The sequence below is a fragment of the Hylobates moloch genome, unplaced genomic scaffold (genome assembly GCF_009828535.3).
Source record: "Hylobates moloch isolate HMO894 unplaced genomic scaffold, HMol_V3 SCAFFOLD_11, whole genome shotgun sequence".
In the NCBI taxonomy this organism is placed as follows: Eukaryota; Metazoa; Chordata; class Mammalia; order Primates; family Hylobatidae; genus Hylobates; species Hylobates moloch.
Genome location: NW_026652286.1, coordinates 84,086,768 through 84,107,285, shown reverse-complemented (window position 1 = coordinate 84,107,285; position 20,518 = coordinate 84,086,768). Strand labels below are relative to the sequence as shown.

The window sequence follows — 20,518 nt, the reverse complement described above, 5'->3', positions numbered from 1 at the left end:
TCACATGTTCATATAATAACATACATCAATCAGCTAAGAAAAAAATCATATTCCCCATTATATCTAAAATTTTGGTTAAGAGCCTGAAGGAATATTGAAAAAAAACAAAACACCCCACATACATACACATTACATACATTGTAAACTTAGTAGCTAAAATGCTGATTTTTTCTTTTGGCCGGGCAATGGATGAAATCAGCATTTTCCAACACCCCTCTACTCCACGCACATTGATGATGCACAGGCAGCTCATTTGGATGAATTCCCAAATCTTTTTACCTGGCCGTGTGGTTAGTGATTGGTACTATTCGCAATCAGCTAACTACACTGCCTAGTAACTAGACTCATAGAAAAAACTGCAGTCTCAAGTTGGTACCCCCACACGTTGTGACAGGCAATTCATTGGTTGAGTTGGAGCTCAACTGAGTTGCTAGCTTGGTGAATACTCTACTAGACAATGGCAAATAGGCACAGTGAATCATAGCATACAGTATTAACCGTTACATGGGTGAAGGGGCTTCACCTCCAGGGATTTTGCTTTGCTGGCATGAGACTGTTTCATCTTCTGCGACTCCTGGAGAGAACTAACAGTTTAACTGTATGTGGAGAAACCGCGGGTTTCCTCGCACTTGCAGCGGGCGCTCGCGGGGCAGGCTGCGCAGGACCCACGCCGACGCCGCGCTTCTCAGGCATCTTCTCTCGAAGGCTGCGGGCTGCCCGAGCCGGCGTCTTGTTCCTGGCCGGGCGGCGGTGATGCTGTGCCTTGTTTTGATGGCAGTGGAGTTAGTGATTGTAACCACTACAGTACAATCAGCTAATGACACTGCCTACAAACCGAGCACCGGGCACCCGCGGCTGCAGCTCCCGGACGCTCCGCAGCGCCGACGCGTGGTCGCGGGGTCGGGGCCGCCTCGGACCCCATTTCACTGGGGGACGCCCTACCATGGCTGGGCGCGAGCGGCCCCCGAGGACACCCCTGGGCCCAGCGGGACCCCCGCCGGCCTCGCAGCACACAGCACGCGTAGCTGGGCCAGTGGGCGGCGCTGCCGGGGACGACCCGCGCCCTCCTAGGCCGGGAGCCGCGCCCCGACCCCGGTGACCCCCGGGAGTGCCGGGCCTCCCCTTCCCGCAGCCTCCCGCTCCTCTCAGGGCCCTCCCGCTCAGGTTCCCCTCGCTTTTCCTTTCCCCTTCGCCTCCTCGGCCCGGGCTCCCACTTCCCTCACGCCAGGCTTCAGTTCCCAGCCCCAAACCCTAGAGCCGGCTCTCTCGACCCCGTGCGCCCCGCAGCTCTGAGCGGCCGAGTGACTGTGGCGGGGGCGACCAACCGTCCTTGGAACACCGCGGGCCGAGGGGCGGGGCGGGCGCGAGACGGGGCGGGGGGGAGGAGGCTGAGAGAAGGGGCTGTGGGCGGTCCCTGAAGGGCCTCCAAGGGAGACGCCTAGAAGATGGAGGCCCAGATTCTTGAGACGTTTCTCTTTCTGATCTAGCAGGAGGGACAAAGAGCTCCTCCACTCCCTCATTCCCCAAGAAGCCCCCCAGTCAACCCAGTTTCCGTGACCATTCCGCCCTGGGAAAGCGGCTTCCCAGGTACCTCAAAGTATAGGTTTGAATTTTCCAAATGGAGGTGGGCGGATGCCTTTGAGAGTCTCATCTGCACCTTTGTGCTTTGTTGGGGACTTGGCCTTATACTTTTAGAGGGCCATGCAGCGATGCGAAGCCTGGGCCTTCTAGTCAAATAGTGAGCCAGGCAGCTTGTTAGTTACATCAAATCGTGGTCCTCTTGAGATCAAGGCCATACCATTCAAGACAGTATATATATAATAAATTACTAAACTAAGGACTGATAGAAATACAAGGGAGGCCCTTAGTGAGAGCTGTAATAGGTCAAAGAAGATTCCCAGAGGAGGTGAGACTTGAGTAGATCCTTGATGCAAGAGTACCTTTGGATATTCAGGGTTAGGGCTGTGGATGCCAGAAAAACAGTATCTTGTGACAGTTGGGCAAAAGGGACAGTTACAGAGGACTTCTGGGAGATCTCCGCTAATAACTTTCCTTCCCCTCCTTTGCCTTTAATGAATTAATCAGGAGAGGATAAGGAATGTTCTCTTTATCCTCACCTTGTGAAATTCAGCTGGAAGCAGCCTCCCCTAGAAATATGGTCTTCATGCATCCAGTATAGAGCACTCATTGCTGACACCAAAGGCTTAGTTCTAAATTAGTTTCTGCAAAAGAAAACTTCCCACCTATAGATTGATTCCCTAAAACCAGCAAATGTTCTCATAGATGCCACAAGTAACATGAACAGGGGCAGGTCATCTGGATCATTCAATACAAACTCCAAACTCACACTATTAAAACAACTAAAGAACTGCCCAAGGATGTTTGAATAAGTTATAGCATTTTCTTTGCATATGAAAGACAGCACTTTTTTTCCAAATGCATACTTTGTTCTGTACACCCCAAAGTGAAGGGAAAGAAACCAAAATATAAAATATATAGCACAGGAAATGATAATTGTAAAAATTAACTTGTAGAATTAAATTGTGAAAGACATAGCCATCTACAATAACTGTATTTTGTATTCATCTTATCTTTGCGAGGGGCACAGTGTTTTAGCACACATTACATAAATGACTCACATTCACTTAAATATACATACATGAAACTAGGAGCAAAATAGTCTTCATTCCATTAACAATATGCAGACTTAGAGAAATCTTGGTTAGGAGATAGTTATAAAAACGATTATCTTCTACCAAATTGTTAGTCACTTTTACCCAATACTATATCGAACACTTCTTCCCAATTGATGTTTTATGATTATTATTTGCATCTTAAATATCTTACCTGAGCTGGATTGCTGCCATCGAAGGCAATGGTTGTGTTAGATGCCTTGAAAAGTAGGTTTCTACAGACTTTTCTTCAAAAGTAATAAAAAATGAAACTCATATGTAAAAGTCATGAAGATGCATTGCCTACTGAAATAACTTTTTAAAATGAGTTTATTTTCTATGTAGTATAACTAAAAATTTAAATAATGACAAAAAATGTGTGTGGCCTAGTTCTGTTGAAAAAAAAAAAGAATGCTTGTTCTTAGGGTTGCTGTTGATTTGGCCTGCAGTTACTAGAGAAACTCCAAGGATCTCATTCTCTTTATGGTTCATGTCTAGGCATGCCTGGAGACCAGGGAGACCCATGATTTAATCTAAGTAAGAATGCTTGTGGTGTTTTAAATGCCCACACAGAAGATTGCATTTGTTTTAGACAGTACTAGGAAGGCACCTTTCAGGGGAATTGTTTACTGTTTTAGTTTCTGGGCTTTTGGTGATTAGGGAGATGGAAAAGGAGCTGTCAGGAGAGACAAGGTTGATGACTAGGAGGAAGTCAAGAAGAGTGTAGAAAACAAATACCTTCTGCTTTAGCTTTGGCACATTTATATTGACTTAATTTACCACTTCTAGATACAAGACTAGATTGATGGGAATTGGGAATTAGAAAAGGTGGAGACAGGCCAGGCGTTGTGGCTCACACCTGTAATCCCAGTACTTTGGGAGGCAAAGGCGAGTGGATCACGAGGTCAAGAGATAGAGACCATCCTGGCCAACATGGTGAAACCCTGTCTCTACTAAAAATACAAAAATCAGCTGGGCGTGGTGGTGCGTGCCTGTAGTTCCAGCTACTTGGGAGGCTGAGGTGGGACAATCGCTTGAACCTGGGAGGCAGAGGTTGCAGTGAGCTGAGATCGTGCCACTGCACTCCAGCCTGGGTGACAGAGCAAGATTCCATCTCAAAAAAAAAAAAAACAAAAAAAACAAAAAAGATGGAGACCATGGAGACAACATATCCCTCCCTTCAATACATACAAACTTACCATCTCCCACAGCTTTTGAAGGATGTTGGAAGAGGAAGAAATTAAGAATTAGACTAATTAGACATTACTGGATTTTAGCAGCTTCTTTTTAAACCTGTTTTTTTTTTTTTTTTTTTGAGATGGAGTTTTGCTCTTATTGCCCAAGCTGGAGTGCAGTGGCGCCATCTTGGCTCACTGCAACCTCTGTCTCCTAGGTTCAAGCGATTCTTTTACCTCATACTCCTGAGTAGGTGGGATTACAGGCGCCCACCACCATGTCCGGCTAATTTTTTGTATTTTTAGTAGAGATGGGGTTTCACTACGTTGGCCGGGCTGGTCTCGAACTCCTGACCTCAGGCGATCCACCACCCTCACCCCGCCCTTGGCCTCTCACAGTGCTAGCATTACAGGAGTGAGCCACTGCACCTGGCCTAAACCTGTTTTTTTAAAATGCATATTTACTCATAGGAAATATAAAACCATATCTTGGTTTACAGATCAATAAATGTCAGATTATTAACTTTCTTGATAGTATACCTAGAAACTAGTTTATATGTTGAAGCAAGACTAAATTGAATTCAATTCAGTGCCTTTGAAGAACTAAAAATCATTGAATCTATTTATGGGAGAAGATTTTCTTTTAAGCTAAAATGAACTGCCAGCAGTTTTTATAATTCCATATTTCTAGTTCCATTTCATTGTACTCTCATTAGTAAGAGTGCACCAGATTCTTAATTAGCTTCTTGTTTATGTTTATTGATTAATCAATACTGTTGCTTTCAGTATAAAATGTTAATTTATCTTTCAGGTAAATCATAAGCAGTCTAACAAAATAGTCTTTATAATTAAAGTTGCCGGAGCTCTTAGGTATGGCTTCAGTAGGAGCAAACAGGTTGCATATTTTCCATCTTTAGAGAACAATCTCTAGGGATTTATGTGGTCTAGTTGGTGAGATGGACAATGTGTGTATATATAGATAATTAATATGTTAATTATATTAGTATGTAATATGAATATATCTTAATATTAATATAACATAGTAATAGATTAAGAATATATGTTTGTGTTATATATTCTATTTATATTATATATATTTAGTATCAAGATGGTTATATGAAAAACTGCTTCAGGAATCCTGATGACGAATACAAACTTCATTATTGCCAACATTTAGGAAAAAGGAAAAGGAAAATTGTCAAAGGTTAGGACACAGAGAAGGCTATATGGAAAAGATGAGATTGAGCTGAGCCTAGAAGCAAAAATACTAGAGATGAAGAGGGAATGTTTTGGTAGCAGGAGCAATTTGTGAAGGAAAAACACAAGCAAATTTATGGAGATTGTAATGTATGAGGCCAATTGGAAGAGCAATGAGAACCACTGGGGAAATAAAATTAAAGAGGACTTTAACATTTAAAGTCCTCCATGATCCTACTTACCTGCCTGCTTATACGTTTCTATGAAGTTCACCAAAAAAAAAAAAAAAAAAAAAGCCCAGGGAGTTTCAATTTCATTATTCTGCTCGAGGAGCCCCAGATGTATACAATGTGTTGTTTTATAAGGATTCATAAAGTAGCATAGATTGGAAGAGGGAGAGACAGAGGAGACTGAAAGACCATTTAGGAGATTAGTAAATTTCAGTACGAGGTGATGTAGAAAATACGGCATGAAGAGAGAAACTTTGTGAAGGAAACTTTGCATGACTTGGTTGGTAACTGGTTCAAGTGAACAAACAGAATAAGATTAACTTCTAGACTTCGATGACAAGTAGAGGTATTGAGGGGGAAAATCTAGTCAGAGAATAATTGTGATTTTAGGTGTAGGCATGTTTAGTTTTAGGTCATGGAAGAATATTGTGGTGGAGTTAGATACGTGGAGTTAGAACTCTGGTAGCAGGCCAGAACTGAAAAGAGACTGAAGCTCTTTTATCCTCTTGATAGTTGAAGTCACGAGGAGTTCTCCAAGAAAGGTCTGCTGGCTGATTCTTCATTGACCTGCCAGTCCCTGCTATCAAGGACGCCAGAGTAGGTGATGACAGTAATGTATTAATCTCGAATTCTATCCTAGAGAATAGAATGAGGAAAACAGAAGGCTCAGGACCAAATCTGAGAGGATCCCTCTCCTCTTTAGGGGCTGACAGAAGGAAGTAAATCTTGGGAAGGGTTGCCTACAGGAAGCAGAAGAGAGGACTCTCACAAAAACCAAGCTGTTTTAAAATTCATACGCTTACGAATTCAAGAGAATCTGCTGCATTGACACCACCACATCACAAAGGTTTGGTCAGTAGAGAATTAGACATAGGCAGCAGATGATTGGATTGGCTCTACCAGGTTTTTTTTTGTCCAGGGCTTTATTCATTGAGTCAATGAAGGATCAATGATCTTCTCTAGGCTAGAACTAAACAGATGAACTTTCCTGGCCTTGTCCCATTACTGATTGGCCTCTGTCATCTCTCTCAAAAAAAAAATAAATAAACTCCAAAAAAACAAAAACCAAAAACCCTCAGGTAGATTTTCAGGTTTATAAAAGTAATTTTAAGGTTTCAATAAGCTAGTTAGTAGTCTGCACAGTTGAAGAAAGTTAATAAACTTTCCTCTTCTTAAGATCTCTAGGGTGTATTCTGTAACTCTATTAAGCCAAAAGGAGAAAACAGACTGATTATCCTGTTAATTAATTGATTTACAAGAATGAAAATACTTTATGCCATCCTCTTAAACATCACTCTGTATCTACTTATTCTTGTTTTTATTTCCACTGTCCTCATTTGGCACTTAAGCTTTTTTTTTTTTAAAGTGGGAAACTTAGTTAAAAAATTTACATAATCCTCATTTGTTATCTTTATTTCCTCTATATTCATAGAATATATCTCAAAGATTTCATCATGCTTACATTTAGTAAAGTTCACATTGTCCTTCCTGCTCTTAGCTACTCTATAGTTTGTTGAAATCTCAAGCTCAAATTCTACTTCCTGGGTAAAATCTTCCCTAGTACCTTTAGTTCTTCCTGATCCTTTCTCTTCTCTAATCGCTTTGACACTTAATATTGTCACTCTAAAATTAGTATGTTCCATTAATAAGAGAGTATTATTCTATATTCTAATTGTATTTTGAATTCAGCATTTTATTATAATGGTATAGAGTGCTGATACATATACACATATTTATTATGTTAGTATAGAGTGTTGTACATAGGAACATTTTCTTACACTCTGAATTATTTTTAATGAGTTATCTTGGTTTCTTTTTTTAAGGGGTACATATTCTTGTTTGTTACATGGGTATTACATGCACAATGTTGGGTGTTGGGCTTCTGCTGTACTCATCACCCCAATATTAGGCATTGTATCCAGTAGGTAATTTTTCAACCCTCCCCACCCCCCTTTGGAGTCCCCAGAGTCTATTTTCTCTATTTTCATTTCCACATGTACCATTTCTTTAGCTCCCACTTACAAGTGAGAATATGTAATATTTTATTTTCTGCTTCTGGGTTAGTTGACTTTGGGTAATGGCCTCCAGCTCCATCCATGTTGCTCCAAAGGACATGATTTCATTCTTCTTTTATGATTGTGTAGTATTCCATGGTGTATATATACACCATATTTTCTTTATCCAGTCAACAGTTGGTAGACATGTAGGTGGATTCCATGACTTTGCTCTAATTGTAAATGGTGCTGCAGTAAACACACAAGTACAAGTATCTTTTTGATATAATGATTTCTTTTCCTTTGGGTAGATACCCAGTAGTGGGATTGCTGGGTCGAATGATAGTTCTATTTTTAGTTATTTGAGATATCTCTATACTGTTTTCCATAGAGGTTGAATTAATTTACATTCCCACCAACAGTGTGTGAGTGTTCCCTTTTCTCTGCATACACACCAACATCTGTTGTTTTTTGACTTTTTAATAAAAGCCATTCTGACTGGAGTGAGATGGTATCTCAATGTGGTTTTAATTTGCATTTCTCTGATGATTAGTGATGTTGAGCATTTTTTCATATGTTTGTTAGCTGTTTACATTTCTTCTTTTGAGAAATGTCTGTTCATGTTCTTTGCCCCATTTTCAATTGGTTTGTTTTATGTTTGTTGAGTTGTTTGAATTTCTTGTAGATTCTGAATACTAACTCTTTGTTGGAGGTGTAATTTGTAAATGTTTTCTCCCATTCTGTGAGTTGTCTTTTTATCCTATTGATTATTTGTTTTGCTGTGCAGAAACTTTTAGTTTATGTACTATTTCTCTATCTTTGTTTTTTATTGCGTTTGTGTTTGGAAACTTCATCATAAATTATTTGCCTAAGCCAATGTCCATAAGGAGTTTTCCTAGGTTTTCTTTTAGGATTTTTATAGTTTCAGTTTTTATAGTTTTACATTTAGGTCTTTAATCCATCTATAGTTAATTTTGTATATGTTAAGAGATGGGGAATTAGTTTCAGTCTTCTGCATATGGCTAGCCAGTTTTTCCAGCATCATTTATTGAATAGGGTGTCTATTTCCCATTGTTTATTTTTGTTGACTTTAATTGAAGATCAATTGGTTGTATATATGTAGCTTTATTTCTAGGTTAGAGAACCCCATACTGTACCATTAATCTCTGGGTTTATTTTTGTACCAGTATCATGTGATTTTAGTTACTATAGCCTTGTAGTATAATTTGAAGTCAGGCAATATAATGCCTCTGACTCTGTTCTTTTTGTTTGGGAGTTCCTTGGCTATTTGGGCTTTTTTTGGTTCCATATGAACTTTGGGATTATTTTTCCTAATTCTCTGAAAAACAAGATTGGTAATTTGGTAGGGATTGCATTGAATCTGTAGATTGCTTGGGTAATATGGTTATTTTAACCATATTAATTCTTCCAATTCATAGCATGGAATGTTTTTCCATTTATTTGTGTCATCTACAATGTCTTTCATCACTGTTTTGTAGTTCTCCTTGTAGAGATCTTTCACCTCCTTGGTTAAATGTATTCCGAGGTATTTTGCTCTTTTTTGTGGCTATCCTAAGTGGGATTGGATTCTTAATTTGGTTCTCAGCTTCAATGTTACTGTTTATAGAAATGGTACTGATTTTTGTACATTGATTTTGTATCCTGAGACTTTACTGAAGTTGTTAATCAGGCCAAGGAGTCTTCTAGAGGAGTCTTTAGGGTTTTCTAGGTATACAATCATATTGTCAGTGAAGAGAGAAAATTTGACTTCTACTTTTCCAATTCAGATGCCTTTTATTTTTTTCTCTTGCCTGATAGCTGTGGCCAGGACTTCCAGTACTATGTTGAATAGGAGTTATCTTGGTTTCTAACTTGAAACGTTATGTATATATGTATGTATTTTTTGTGGTCTTTCAAATAATGCCACTTACATTGTGAATGCTCAGTAATGCAGATAGAAAATACAAATTAGGAAGAAGCTTGTGGCAGATAAAACACTTGCACAGTATTATTGGTAAAGGAATTTTACTTTGATCAGGCTACACTGAAATTAATTTCTTTTGAGTTCAAATCAACATTGTATGGCTGTAGAATTTCATTAGATAATGTTTTGGGAAAAGCAATTTTGTTTCAGCAATTAATGTAACTTCCTTTCATGTGGCTTTACCATAATGGAACTGAGTTTATGTGTGGGTTACAGAATCGGTTCATTGTTTTATAAAATAGTGCTACTTTCTTGCTGTTGTTAAAAAAATACTTTCTGTCAGAAGTGGACTTTTGCTGAAACATCTATACTTTTCCCCTCTTTGGCAATAACATGTATTTGTGAACGGATGGGTGAGCCTAGGGATATAACTTGTAGTTTAGGGAAGGAAGCTAAAGAAATGAAATGGGATTATAAGACTGGTTATTACATCACAAGTCCAGCAAATTTAATATTCAATTCAGATGATATTTTAAAATTACTTTGTCTATTTTTAAACTTTTGTAAGCATAAATATTTTCATTTTATAAGTGAAGTTTAGCTAAAACCAAGAAGACAAATGTAGAACCAGATTTTCGAGTTTTACGTTCATCGATGAACTTTGGGGCTTGACTATTCCTTAGCCATCAAGTTGAATTTCCTCGTTTTAAAATGAAGAATGCAATTCTAGAAACTATTACTTGTACAAGGTCATGTCAGTCATATTCATGTTTTATACCATTTGATTCTCTGTTACAGGCATAATAGGAAATAAAATATGTCTATGTTGCTTCACTGCCTTTCTGTTCTTCATCCTCACTCCAAATGGCCAGAACCTCTTATTTCTTGTTTTCTGTGGTTCTTCACCCAGACATAATCCCCTCACCCAAACAGAACACCATCCTGTTGCTCTACTGTGGATAGCTCATTGGACATTTTCAAAAAGATATCCTTGAAAGACAAGGTTTTAAGCAAGGGAACAAATGTCTTATAATGAGAATTTTAGACATGACACAAGGATAGTGGGAGAGTTGTTCCAATTTCAGCAGTAATTTTATCTTCTACTTAGCTCTGGGATTGGCTTAGGCCAGACCAGGTTGGTCTTTTTGCTAAATTCTAACATCTTGTCAGTGGACATCACTACTTGGGTATTTAATTGCCATTGAAAGCTCAGTATACCTCAATCTGAATGAATCACCATTTGTTTTATACTGACTCTTCCACTGAACTTCATTCTTTCAATGATAACATTAATCTCTTGGTTACTAGTGTTTGAAACTTGGGGTAAATTTTGAGTATTTAATTTCTCAAACTTTACATCCAATTAGTCACTTGTGTATATATTTGGTTTCCCTCTCTAGATAATAAGCCTCTTGAAAGGAAAGTTGAATTTTGTTTTTACCCCCAGCCCCACTAATACTTAGTGTCTGTGAAGTAGGTGGTCAGTAAATAGTCATTAAGTGAGTGTTAATTAAAACAGAAGGTGTAGTTGTCATTAATGTAAAGGAGGTGATTTAAATAAGGTGTTTCAAGTCATAAACAAGTAACGGAAGGAAATCTTGCATGATGTTTACTTTTTATTTGATTGTTCTTTCCTGAAATCTAAGTACATTGTTATTCTACTGTTCTATTCATAACTTTCAAGGCCTGCCTGGGCCTGTTGCAGAAAATAATGCTAGGAGAGGGTTCAAAACCTCATTAATGTACTTCACCAACTCAAAGTGCAAGGGAACAGTTTGTCATCGGGAAGATGAAATAATAAAAGAGTTATAAAAACACCTGGCATCATTCTATTATTGTAAATGCAAACTGACCATTTGAAAAGAAAAAAATTTTTGTGTTTGTTGATGCATATGTTGCCTTTAGTTCAGAAGCAAAATTTCAGCAGTATACAAGGAGTTACCCTAATTTTCAGCTTTGTCCCTTGTAATATAAATTTTAAAAAATAATCTTTGCAAAAGTTACCCTAGCAAATGGCTAGAAAATATGAGAATAAATGATGCAAATTTGTCCTAATAATCTGTTAAACTTAAGGCATTATTAAGCAATCAAAAGTGTAAAATAAGCTTAAAATCTTCTTCACAGCTGAGGCGGTATCTATCTTAATGATTTCCACGTTTGCTGCACATTAGAATCGCTTGGGGAACTTTTAAAAATCCTGATGTGCAGGTTGCACTCTATACCAATTAAGTCAGAATGTCTTGGCCGGGCATGGTGGTTCACACCTGTAATCCTAGCACTTTGAGAGGCCAAGGCAGGAGGGTTCCTTGAGCCCAGGAGTTCAAGACCAGCCTGGGCAACATAGGAAGACCCCATCTCTATTGAAAAAAAAAATGTCTGGGGTAAGGGATAGGAGGCAGACATTGGTATTTTTAAAAGATCTTCAGGTGATTCCAAAGTGCAACCGTTTAGGTACCCCAGCCACTGAGGAAGAGGAATGACAACTACATCATGGACAGTTGAAACAAACAAGATACTACGGAGTTGGAAGATTATTAAGGTCCTACTTTCACATTTGTTTATTTTAATGTGTTCTGGGTACATAGTAGATGTTTAAATATTTACTAAATTGAATTAAATTAATCTTAATTAAATCTTAAATCATATTCTTAGATATCAAGATGCTCAGCCCTCCATTTCATAGTCTTTTTAAACAGTTTTTAAAAATTGATACATAATAGTTGTATGTACTTTGGGGGTACATATAATATTTTAAAACTTGTATACAATATATAATGATCAAATAAGGTAATTGGGATATCCATTACCTCAAACATTTATCTTTGTGTTGAGAACATTAAAAATCTTCTAGCTATTTTGAAATATACAACAATTGTTACCTATAGTTTCTCTACTGTACTAGAATAACTAGAACTAATTTCTTCTATCTATTTTTGGATCCTTAACCAACTTTGATAATCCTTATACTTACATTTCTTATACCTCTCAAGCATCAAAGACATTACAATAGCCAGCACACTACCTAATATATGTATTTCATCTCAGTTCATCACTAGTGAAAGGTTTTTAAAAATTTTTTTGAGACAGGGTCTTTGCTCTGTTGCCCAGGCTGGAGTGCAGTGACACAATCATAGCTCATAGCTTACTGCAGCCTCAAACTTCTGGGCTCAAGTGATCTTCCCACCTCAGCCTTTTGAGTAGCTAGGGCTACAGGTACATGCCACACCAAGCTGACTTTAAAAATTTTTGTAGAGACAGGGGTCTTACTGAGTTGCCCAGGCCAGCCTCAAACTCCTGACCTCAAGTGATCCTTTTGCCTGGGACCAAAGTGTTTGCATTTCAGGCGTGAGGCCCTCTGCTCAGCTCAAGAACAAGTGAGTTGTGCTTTAATGTTATCTATTATAATCTTAATTACAACCTTATGAGTTCACTATTGTACCTCCCATTTCACAGGCAGAAAATTAAGTTGCCCAAGGTTACACAGATGGTGAGTCCTAAAGTTGCAATTCACACCCAGGTCTATCCGATCTTAATGCCCATATTTTTGAACTTTGTATTGTGCAGGAATGGAAAGATATGACAAAATGATAGCATTAATGAAAAAGAGTACTTGCAAGTTCAATGTGAGTCTGTGGTGTGATGCCACTGCCAACAAGGTAAAAGCCACCCGAGGTTGTGTTCTGGAATACAGTATTCAGAGGGAGGGAAGCAACAGTCCCATGCTAGTCTAGAGGTGGAGCACACCTGGAGCATTGTGTGCAAGCTGGAAAAAAAAAGAGGATTACTCACACACCTGACACTCATTGTGATGTGAGTACCCAGCATGGTGAGCTGCATCTGTAGGAAAAACTCTTAAAAAGCTGAGACTATTTAGGCACCACAAAGAGAAGGCTGAGGGAGGCTGAGTAGCTAGTATTTGAAATGTCATCATGTGGTGGAACATTAGACACGATTGGTGTAGTTCCAGAAGGAAAAACTAGGCTGCACATATAGGAAAATCAGAGGTAGATTTGGCTCCACACAGAAAGGAAGGTCTGGCTGTTATTTGAAGCTTTTTAGAAATGAAATGGACTTCCTTGTAAGACAGTGAATTCCTTTTCACTAAAGAAGAAACCGAATGATCACTAATCCTGAGCGTTAAAGACTTAACGTATGTCAGGTGTGGTGCGTCTTAACGCTTAGTGGGTATTAGAATCACCTGGGGGAGCTTGCTAACTACTGATTACCTTGAGAAGAGTTGCTTCAACAGATCTGAAATAAGGTCCAAGAATCTGAATTTTTAAATTTATTTATTTATTTATTTTTTTGAGACGGAGTCTTGCTCTGTCACCCAGTGTGGAGTGCAGTGGTGTGATCTTGGCTCACTGCATCTTCTGCCTCCTGCGTTCAAGCAATTGTCCTGCCTCAGCCTCCTGAGTAGCTGGGACTACAGGTACATGCCACCATGCCTGGATAATTTTTGTATTTTTAGTAGAGACAGGGTTTCACCATGTTGGCCAGGCTGATCTCGAACTCCTGACCTCAGGTGATCCACCTGCCTCGGCCTTCCAAAATGTTGGGATTATAGGCATGAGCCACCGCACCCGGCCAAGAATCTGAATTTTTAACAAGAAACACAGTGAGTCCAGATCATATGGTCACTGACCCACCCTTTGAGAACTGGTGAGGTTAGATTAACTCAGATCTCTTCCATTTATCCTACAAATAAACACTTTAGTAAAAAATGTATAGTCAACATAACGACTGCTCAAAGTTGTCTTAACAAGTTTTGTAAGAAATCTAAGGCAAAATTCCTTAATATGTTGTCAGCTAAGTTAGAGATGACATCATTGGAATGTACGATATTAGGATATGGAAGGAGAACACTTGATTCTCACTCTGTGTTATAAAAGATAAGATTATATAGCAAAATAGAAAATATAGATCTAGTCTGAAAATTTTAAACACTTCAAATAGAGAACCCACTCCACTTATGCCAAGGGGCAATCGGATGGAGACCAGATTGGCATATGAAAAAGCTATATGATCATTTCAATAGGCAGCACCTGTGTAAGGTGAAACACCCATCAGCCTTTAGGGCCCAGGCTTATATAAACTTCAGCCTCAAACTCACGAACAGGTGTGGGTGAGAGTTGGAAACATAAGGGATAGTGCGGTTGGTCTTCTAACTCTCACCCACTTTTCTTGGGTGCTGAAGAGCTTTTGTTGGCAAGTATAATGTGTTTGATTATTCTTAAAGCATGCAACTTGTGAGCCCCATTTTGGAATTAGTCTCTCCTGGAATATTTTGCGCTGTGTTAATATATCTTTAAAAAGTAATGCTTGAGGTAATTACTGTCTCATATCAGGATCTTTTTTAAGTTGTAGTGATGTTTCATTTATTATTTCAGTGCTTTAAAATTTTAAAAAGCCTTTTTTTTCCCTTTGAAAACCTTTAAAACTGGGCTATTTGAGGAATTGCTGTTCTTGGCTGTTAGGTTGATTGATAGTGTTCATGTACTTATCTACTAAGGACTTCTTTCTAGCAAATTTTCTCAGTTTTAACTTTAAGGTATGTAAAATTTCTAAATGGCAGTTAAATATTGATAATAAGTTAAACATTTCTATTTCTTCTTGTTTCCTTTTAATGATTCAGACCTCCTTATCTATTTTTCTTGAATCATGAGAGATGAAATTGCAACAACAGTTTTCTTTGTCACAAGACTGGTGAAAAAACATGATAAACTAAGTAAACAGCAAATAGAAGACTTTGCAGAAAAGCTGATGACGATCTTGTTTGAAACCTACAGAAGTCACTGGCACTCTGATTGCCCTTCTAAAGGGCAAGCCTTCAGGTGAGAGATAGTATGTGGGATGGCAAAGGGAAACAATCACCAAGCAACCAGCCAGCTCCTAGGAAAATGGAGTGATCTTGTTTTTTGCATTTAAGTAACGAAAGTTTTATGGGCTCGAGTTCATTTGTTTGAACGTGGAATTGAAAGGAGGAGACATAGTAGATGACACTGTGGCTGGAAACAACAGAGCAAAGCCCCTTATGTGAGGTAGATTAAACAATTTCTAACTTGTGTTTGCCATGAAAGATAACTAATTTTGTGACTTAGTGATGCAACATACATTCTGAGCCACTGTATCAAAAGTTGATGTTGTCTTATTTGTAAGAGTGGAGGGTGGAGGAGGCTGAGGGGAAGGTGGGGATGAGGTGGGAGCTATGTGTATTGGAACAGTATGTGCATAATGTGATTCTCCTGCTAAAATGTCTGTCATCATGTCTTCATTTCCCTTCGCTTTTTAAAAAGGTGCATCAGGATAAACAACAATCAGAATAAAGATCCCATTCTAGAAAGGGCATGTGTGGAAAGTAATGTAGATTTTTCTCACCTGGGTCTTCCGAAGGAGATGACCATATGGGTAGATCCCTTTGAAGTATGCTGTAGGTGAGTAATCTCATAGTTTGTGTGCTGTATGATACCTGGAAACCTTAAGTTAGACAACTTTACATACCTTCATGAAAGATGATGCCCCAAAGCCTTGAGTTAGCAGCAGGGATATTCTTGGTTAAGATTTTAGATGCAAACTGCTGTTAGATAATGCAGACTTCTATTCAAAGTGGGTGAGGTGGAAAGCACAATGATTTTGCAAAATATTTGAAATGTGGCTTTAATCACTGCACCTTATTATAAACTATAGATTGGTAGCAGTATCTATTACAAACTGTAGTTGATAACAGATAAGTATTATAGGCAATATCAGAAAGGAAGAAGAGTTATCTACCATGGGACAATGCAGTTCATTAACTGAATCAAAAGAAACTAGTCTGTTTTTTTCTGAACAATCAACCAAGATAGCTCTGACAGCAAATCCTCATTTATAACAGTGTAGTAGGTGAAGGTCATAATGTCCTTTAACTTTTTAAGGCAATTTCTTTTAAAATAAGTTAGCATATTTTCTCCAGGAAAGATTGGAGATCTTGTAGGAAATTGAATCTCTAATTAGTACTTAAATTTCTTTTCCTACTTAGGTATGGTGAGAAAAACCATCCATTTACAGTTGCTTCTTTTAAAGGCAGATGGGAGGAGTGGGAACTATATCAACAAATCAGTTATGCAGTTAGTAGAGCCTCATCAGACGATTCCTCTGGCACTTCCTGCGATGAAGAAAGTTGTAGCAAGGAACCTCGTGTCATTCCTAAAGTCAGCAATCCAAAGAGTATTTATCAGGTCAAGCGTGTTCCAGTTCTTTTCTATACTTTTTTTTCTATCTAATTCTAAAAAGAATGCACTCATTATGAAACAAAGAAGCAAAAAAAATGGGAAGAACAAAACTGTAGATTTTTAAAAGCCAGAATCTTAATATTTTGGCAAAACTTTTTCTGTCTCCTTCACTGCACAATGTATTCCCTACACTTGGCTGAGCTTTTAGGATCCACATAATCTTTTATTGTCCTATTTCTTCATACGGTATTTGAAGACCACAGGTTTTCTTTCACTTAAATCCCTACAGAATCAAAGATTAAGATTAGTGGGCTTTTTTTTTTTTTTTGTCAATTGAAAATACCATGGCATTTATAGAAAATTTGGATTTGGGAAAGGTCAAAGGCCTATAAATTCTGCCACTAGAGCAGTTTTTCTCAACTATTTTTTTTCTACTTTTTAAACCATAACCCATTCCAAGATATGCATATTTACATTTAAAAAGTTTCATGAAACAGTGCTTATCTTTACTAGGAGCAATGTTCCCAGTGCTCCCAATACTTCCAATTAAATTCATTTGATTTCAAGCATCTAAATTGATTTTATGACCCACAATTTGAAAAACACTGATCTAGAGAGAATTCATTAACACTGTATGTATATATTTGTTTGTATGTTCTCTTAATCACGTATGTATTAAATGTTAAAGCAATTAAAATTTTAACATTCATTTGCCTCCCTTGTAACTTATTATTGGCAGGTATTCTAGGCTGTTGCCACATGGTTGTAATATTTTTTAAAAAGCTGGTAACTTGTATAGTGATGCCTGAATTTTAGGTTGTTTCTTGAGATTTGACTCTGAAGCACAGAACTACTGGGTCACTGAGTATGAACATTTTACTGGTTTTTAATATGCAGCCGAAACACCATATAGAAAGTTGTATTTATTTGTAGTCTCACCAGCTGTATGTAAAAGTGCCCACTTTGCCATTTTTTTCTAGAATTGGCTATTCTCATTTAAAAAACAGATAATTTGATTAACATGATATGCATATGTAATACAGTATTAGTGAAATTAAACATTAAAAATTTCCATGTGCCCAAATGTTTTCGCACCTACTGTCCTACAAATTTTCTCTTATTCACCCATTCATTATTTGAAGTTCTAATGTATTATTGTAGGTTCTTTATATGCCAGAACGATTTTAACCCCTTGTCATATTTCTGGCAAATGTTTTGTCCCTAGTTTTTTAAACTATGTGTGTCATTGATAGTTTCTTGGCAACAGTGACTTTAAGTAAAATGATGTATGACAAAGCCGATTTTTTCCTCAGTGTTATAACCAAACGATGTTATTCAAAGACCTGCTATATGTCATTTAGCTTAAAATTAGTTTCCAAGAACCTATCGAGGTTGTTGAGGGAAGGATTTATGGTATTTGCCCTTAATTCTATTTTTATTTTTAGAAAGGTCTTCTACCATTTGGGGATCAGACCTGTAATTAGCTACATTCTTTTACAGCAATGTCTTTTCAAAGTGTGATCTGTAAAACATCTGTGTCCGTCATCTTAGGTGTTTAAAATGAAGATTTCTAGGCTGTGGCCCCAGAGATCATGAACATGCATCTCTTGGATTGGGCTGGCAGTGGTGAGGTAGGGATGGAAGAGGGACAATTCAAGAATAAACATAAACTTGAATAAGCATATTAAAAAGTTTTTAGTTGAATTAATTTTTTAAAAAGTTACAGTATAAAGTGACTTATGTTCGCGCCAAGTGCTAGAAATTTTTTCAAAGGCGGTTATGCACTTTCAATTCTATTCATTTGTGCTCCCTATGCTTTTGAAGTGCCTGACTTTTGAACTATGGGTTCATATTTAGTCCTTACAGCTAGCTTATTAGAGATCTTTATACTTTTTTTTTTTTTCCAGGTTGAAAACTTGAAACAGCCCTTTCAATCTTGGTTACAAATCCCCCGCAAAAAGAATGTGGTGGACGGCCGTGTTGGCCTCCTGGGAAACACTTACCATGGCTCGCAGAAGCACCCTAAGTGTTACAGGCCTGCTATGCACCGGGTGGACAGGTACCACTGGGTCAACACACACCGATGACGCAGCGACTGGGCATGTGGTGGGCGAGAGCTCAGAGGAGTGCCTTTATTCTCTCTAAAATAAAAATGAATTTAAGGTTGAGAGGCCCATGAAACAAAAAATGACCGTATTAGGGACTAGGGTACACAATGGTAAATCCTCTCATACAGATCATGACTGTTCTTAGCTCTACTTTTAACTCTTATTCAATTTTACATGAAGTTTTATGTAACATTAGTGAATGTACCCAGTAAGGTAACAAAATGAAGATATTGACCTGTAATAAGACTCAATGAATTATGAAAAGTAATGGTGTAAATAAACGTACAGTGTTTTTAATACTTCTTAGTTTGTTGCAAGAAAAACTTTTACAAGTTTATTTTTTGTAAAGAAGGGGTCTCCCTATGTTGCCCAGGCTGGTCACAAACTCCTGAGCTCAAGCAATCCTCCTGTCTCAGCCTCTCAAAGTGTTGGGATTCAGGCCTGAGCCACCGCACCTGGCCACTATTCATTCTTTCTCCCCTCACCCTCTACCACTTGCTAGAGGGAAAGTTGATGACTCTGCAGTCCATGTCTCTACAAATTTGATAGCAGTGAGAATTGTTTAGGCTGCTACTTTTTGATGTCTATGGTATGAGGAAATGCCCATTAGGCTGTTGCTGGTGAATTTTATCTTTGCTAGATTTTATAGATTTTAAAATTAGGGAGGGAGATTCTACAGTCCAGCTTCACTTTATTAGCCAAAAATAGTTTGACTCTTCTGAATTCTGGGTCTCTAGTTGTTAGAAAATTCTCAAAACCTTGTTGACTGGACCCATTCCTACTCATGCTGTTTATTCTCAGCCGGGTCCTTGCTGTTGTTTGGCAGTTCCTGTTAATCTCCACTTAAGCCGTATTGTAGCTGTCCTCCCAATCTCTTTTTACTCCACCTTCCTGTGCTCTCAGCAGGGGCCTTGTTCTTTTTGTTTTCTCCTACTTCAAAACTTTATCCCTCCGTTCTCCTCTCTCATCTCCATTTTAAGGCTTTGCTCTTCTCCAGCTGCTTGTATCTTCTCCCTACATCTTGGTTTTCTTGCTGAGTTTCTGCTGTTAGGTGGTTCGGGATCCAGGAAGCTGGTAGCATTGGAGCAGTCACAGCTTGGTTCTCTTGTGAGTAGACTTGTGCTTTGGGCCAGTGGCTCTGAATGGATACAAAAAGTTGTGACCTTGAGTCCCAACTCGGGTATGACATGCCAGCAGTCATGCTAGTGCTGACGAAGGGGGAGGGGAGCTTGATTCTAGCCTCATTACTTTGGGTGCAGCTCTTAGTAATCATTTTTTCTTTTTTTTCTAGAAATGATGGTTCATTAGGGCAAATAGCAGCATTGTTTTGCTGGACAAACTCACCTACCCTTAATGGCATATGAGGTCAAGTTTCTCTGCTGAAAAGTGAGTTTGACCTCTCTTGAAGAGCATTCTACTACAGTGTGGGAGTTGTTGTGAACCTCCCCAGATTTCTCTCAAGGCAACCACAACACTAGTTTACTGGCCCCTCAGCAAACCATCTCCTGGAGGTGGTTGTGATGTTTGCCAGCCTTCATACATGTGTGGGTGAATTCTGGTCTCCAGAAAATGGGCAGAAACAAGACTACCAGCAATGGGTGTAAGTATTAGGCTTTAGGATGCTGGCATGTATGTGAATGTACTTTAGTTTAATCCTTAAGCATCAAGTTAGAATTTCTGGTAACATTTCATTTTCTCTGCCTCCCTACCTTCTACCCTTGTGCAGGCAATTGTCATTAGTTACCTGATTATTGCAACAGTCTACTAACAACAGTTAACTGTTTCTGGTCTTGTTCCCTAGCCTAAGGTAATCTTTACTCTCCAGTTTAAAATGTTTCAATCAGGAAAATATTCAAATTCTAGAATATGGCTTCTGGTCTTAATGATTTGAGTTCCTGCATATCTTTTCAGCCTAACCTTGACTCTTTTGGACACTGTTTTGTTTGTTTATTTGTTTCCTTTGAGACAGAGTCTCACTTTGTTGTCCAGACTGGAGTGCAGTGGCGA

At 38.4% G+C, this 20,518-nt stretch overlaps 1 protein-coding gene across 3 annotated transcripts in view; it reads left to right on the top strand.

Moving 5' to 3' along the window:
• The first annotated feature begins 1,381 nt into the window (after nt 1-1,381).
• BTG4 (BTG anti-proliferation factor 4) overlaps nt 1,382-20,518 on the top strand; it is a 161,581-nt gene continuing 142,444 nt past the window's right edge. Inside the window, exons 1-5 of one of the 3 annotated variants that reach the window (XM_058446659.1) lie at nt 1,382-1,587; nt 14,828-15,026; nt 15,489-15,626; nt 16,211-16,409; nt 18,311-18,462. In XM_058446659.1, coding sequence (XP_058302642.1) covers nt 14,854-15,026; nt 15,489-15,626; nt 16,211-16,409; nt 18,311-18,462 — 662 coding nt within the window. In that variant the 5' untranslated portion in view covers nt 1,382-1,587; nt 14,828-14,853. Of the gene's footprint in view, nt 1,588-12,872; nt 13,003-14,827; nt 15,027-15,488; nt 15,627-16,210; nt 16,410-18,310; nt 18,811-20,518 lie in introns of those variants that run through there. The other 2 variants (XM_032167342.1, XM_058446660.1) reach the window with 2 other exon arrangements.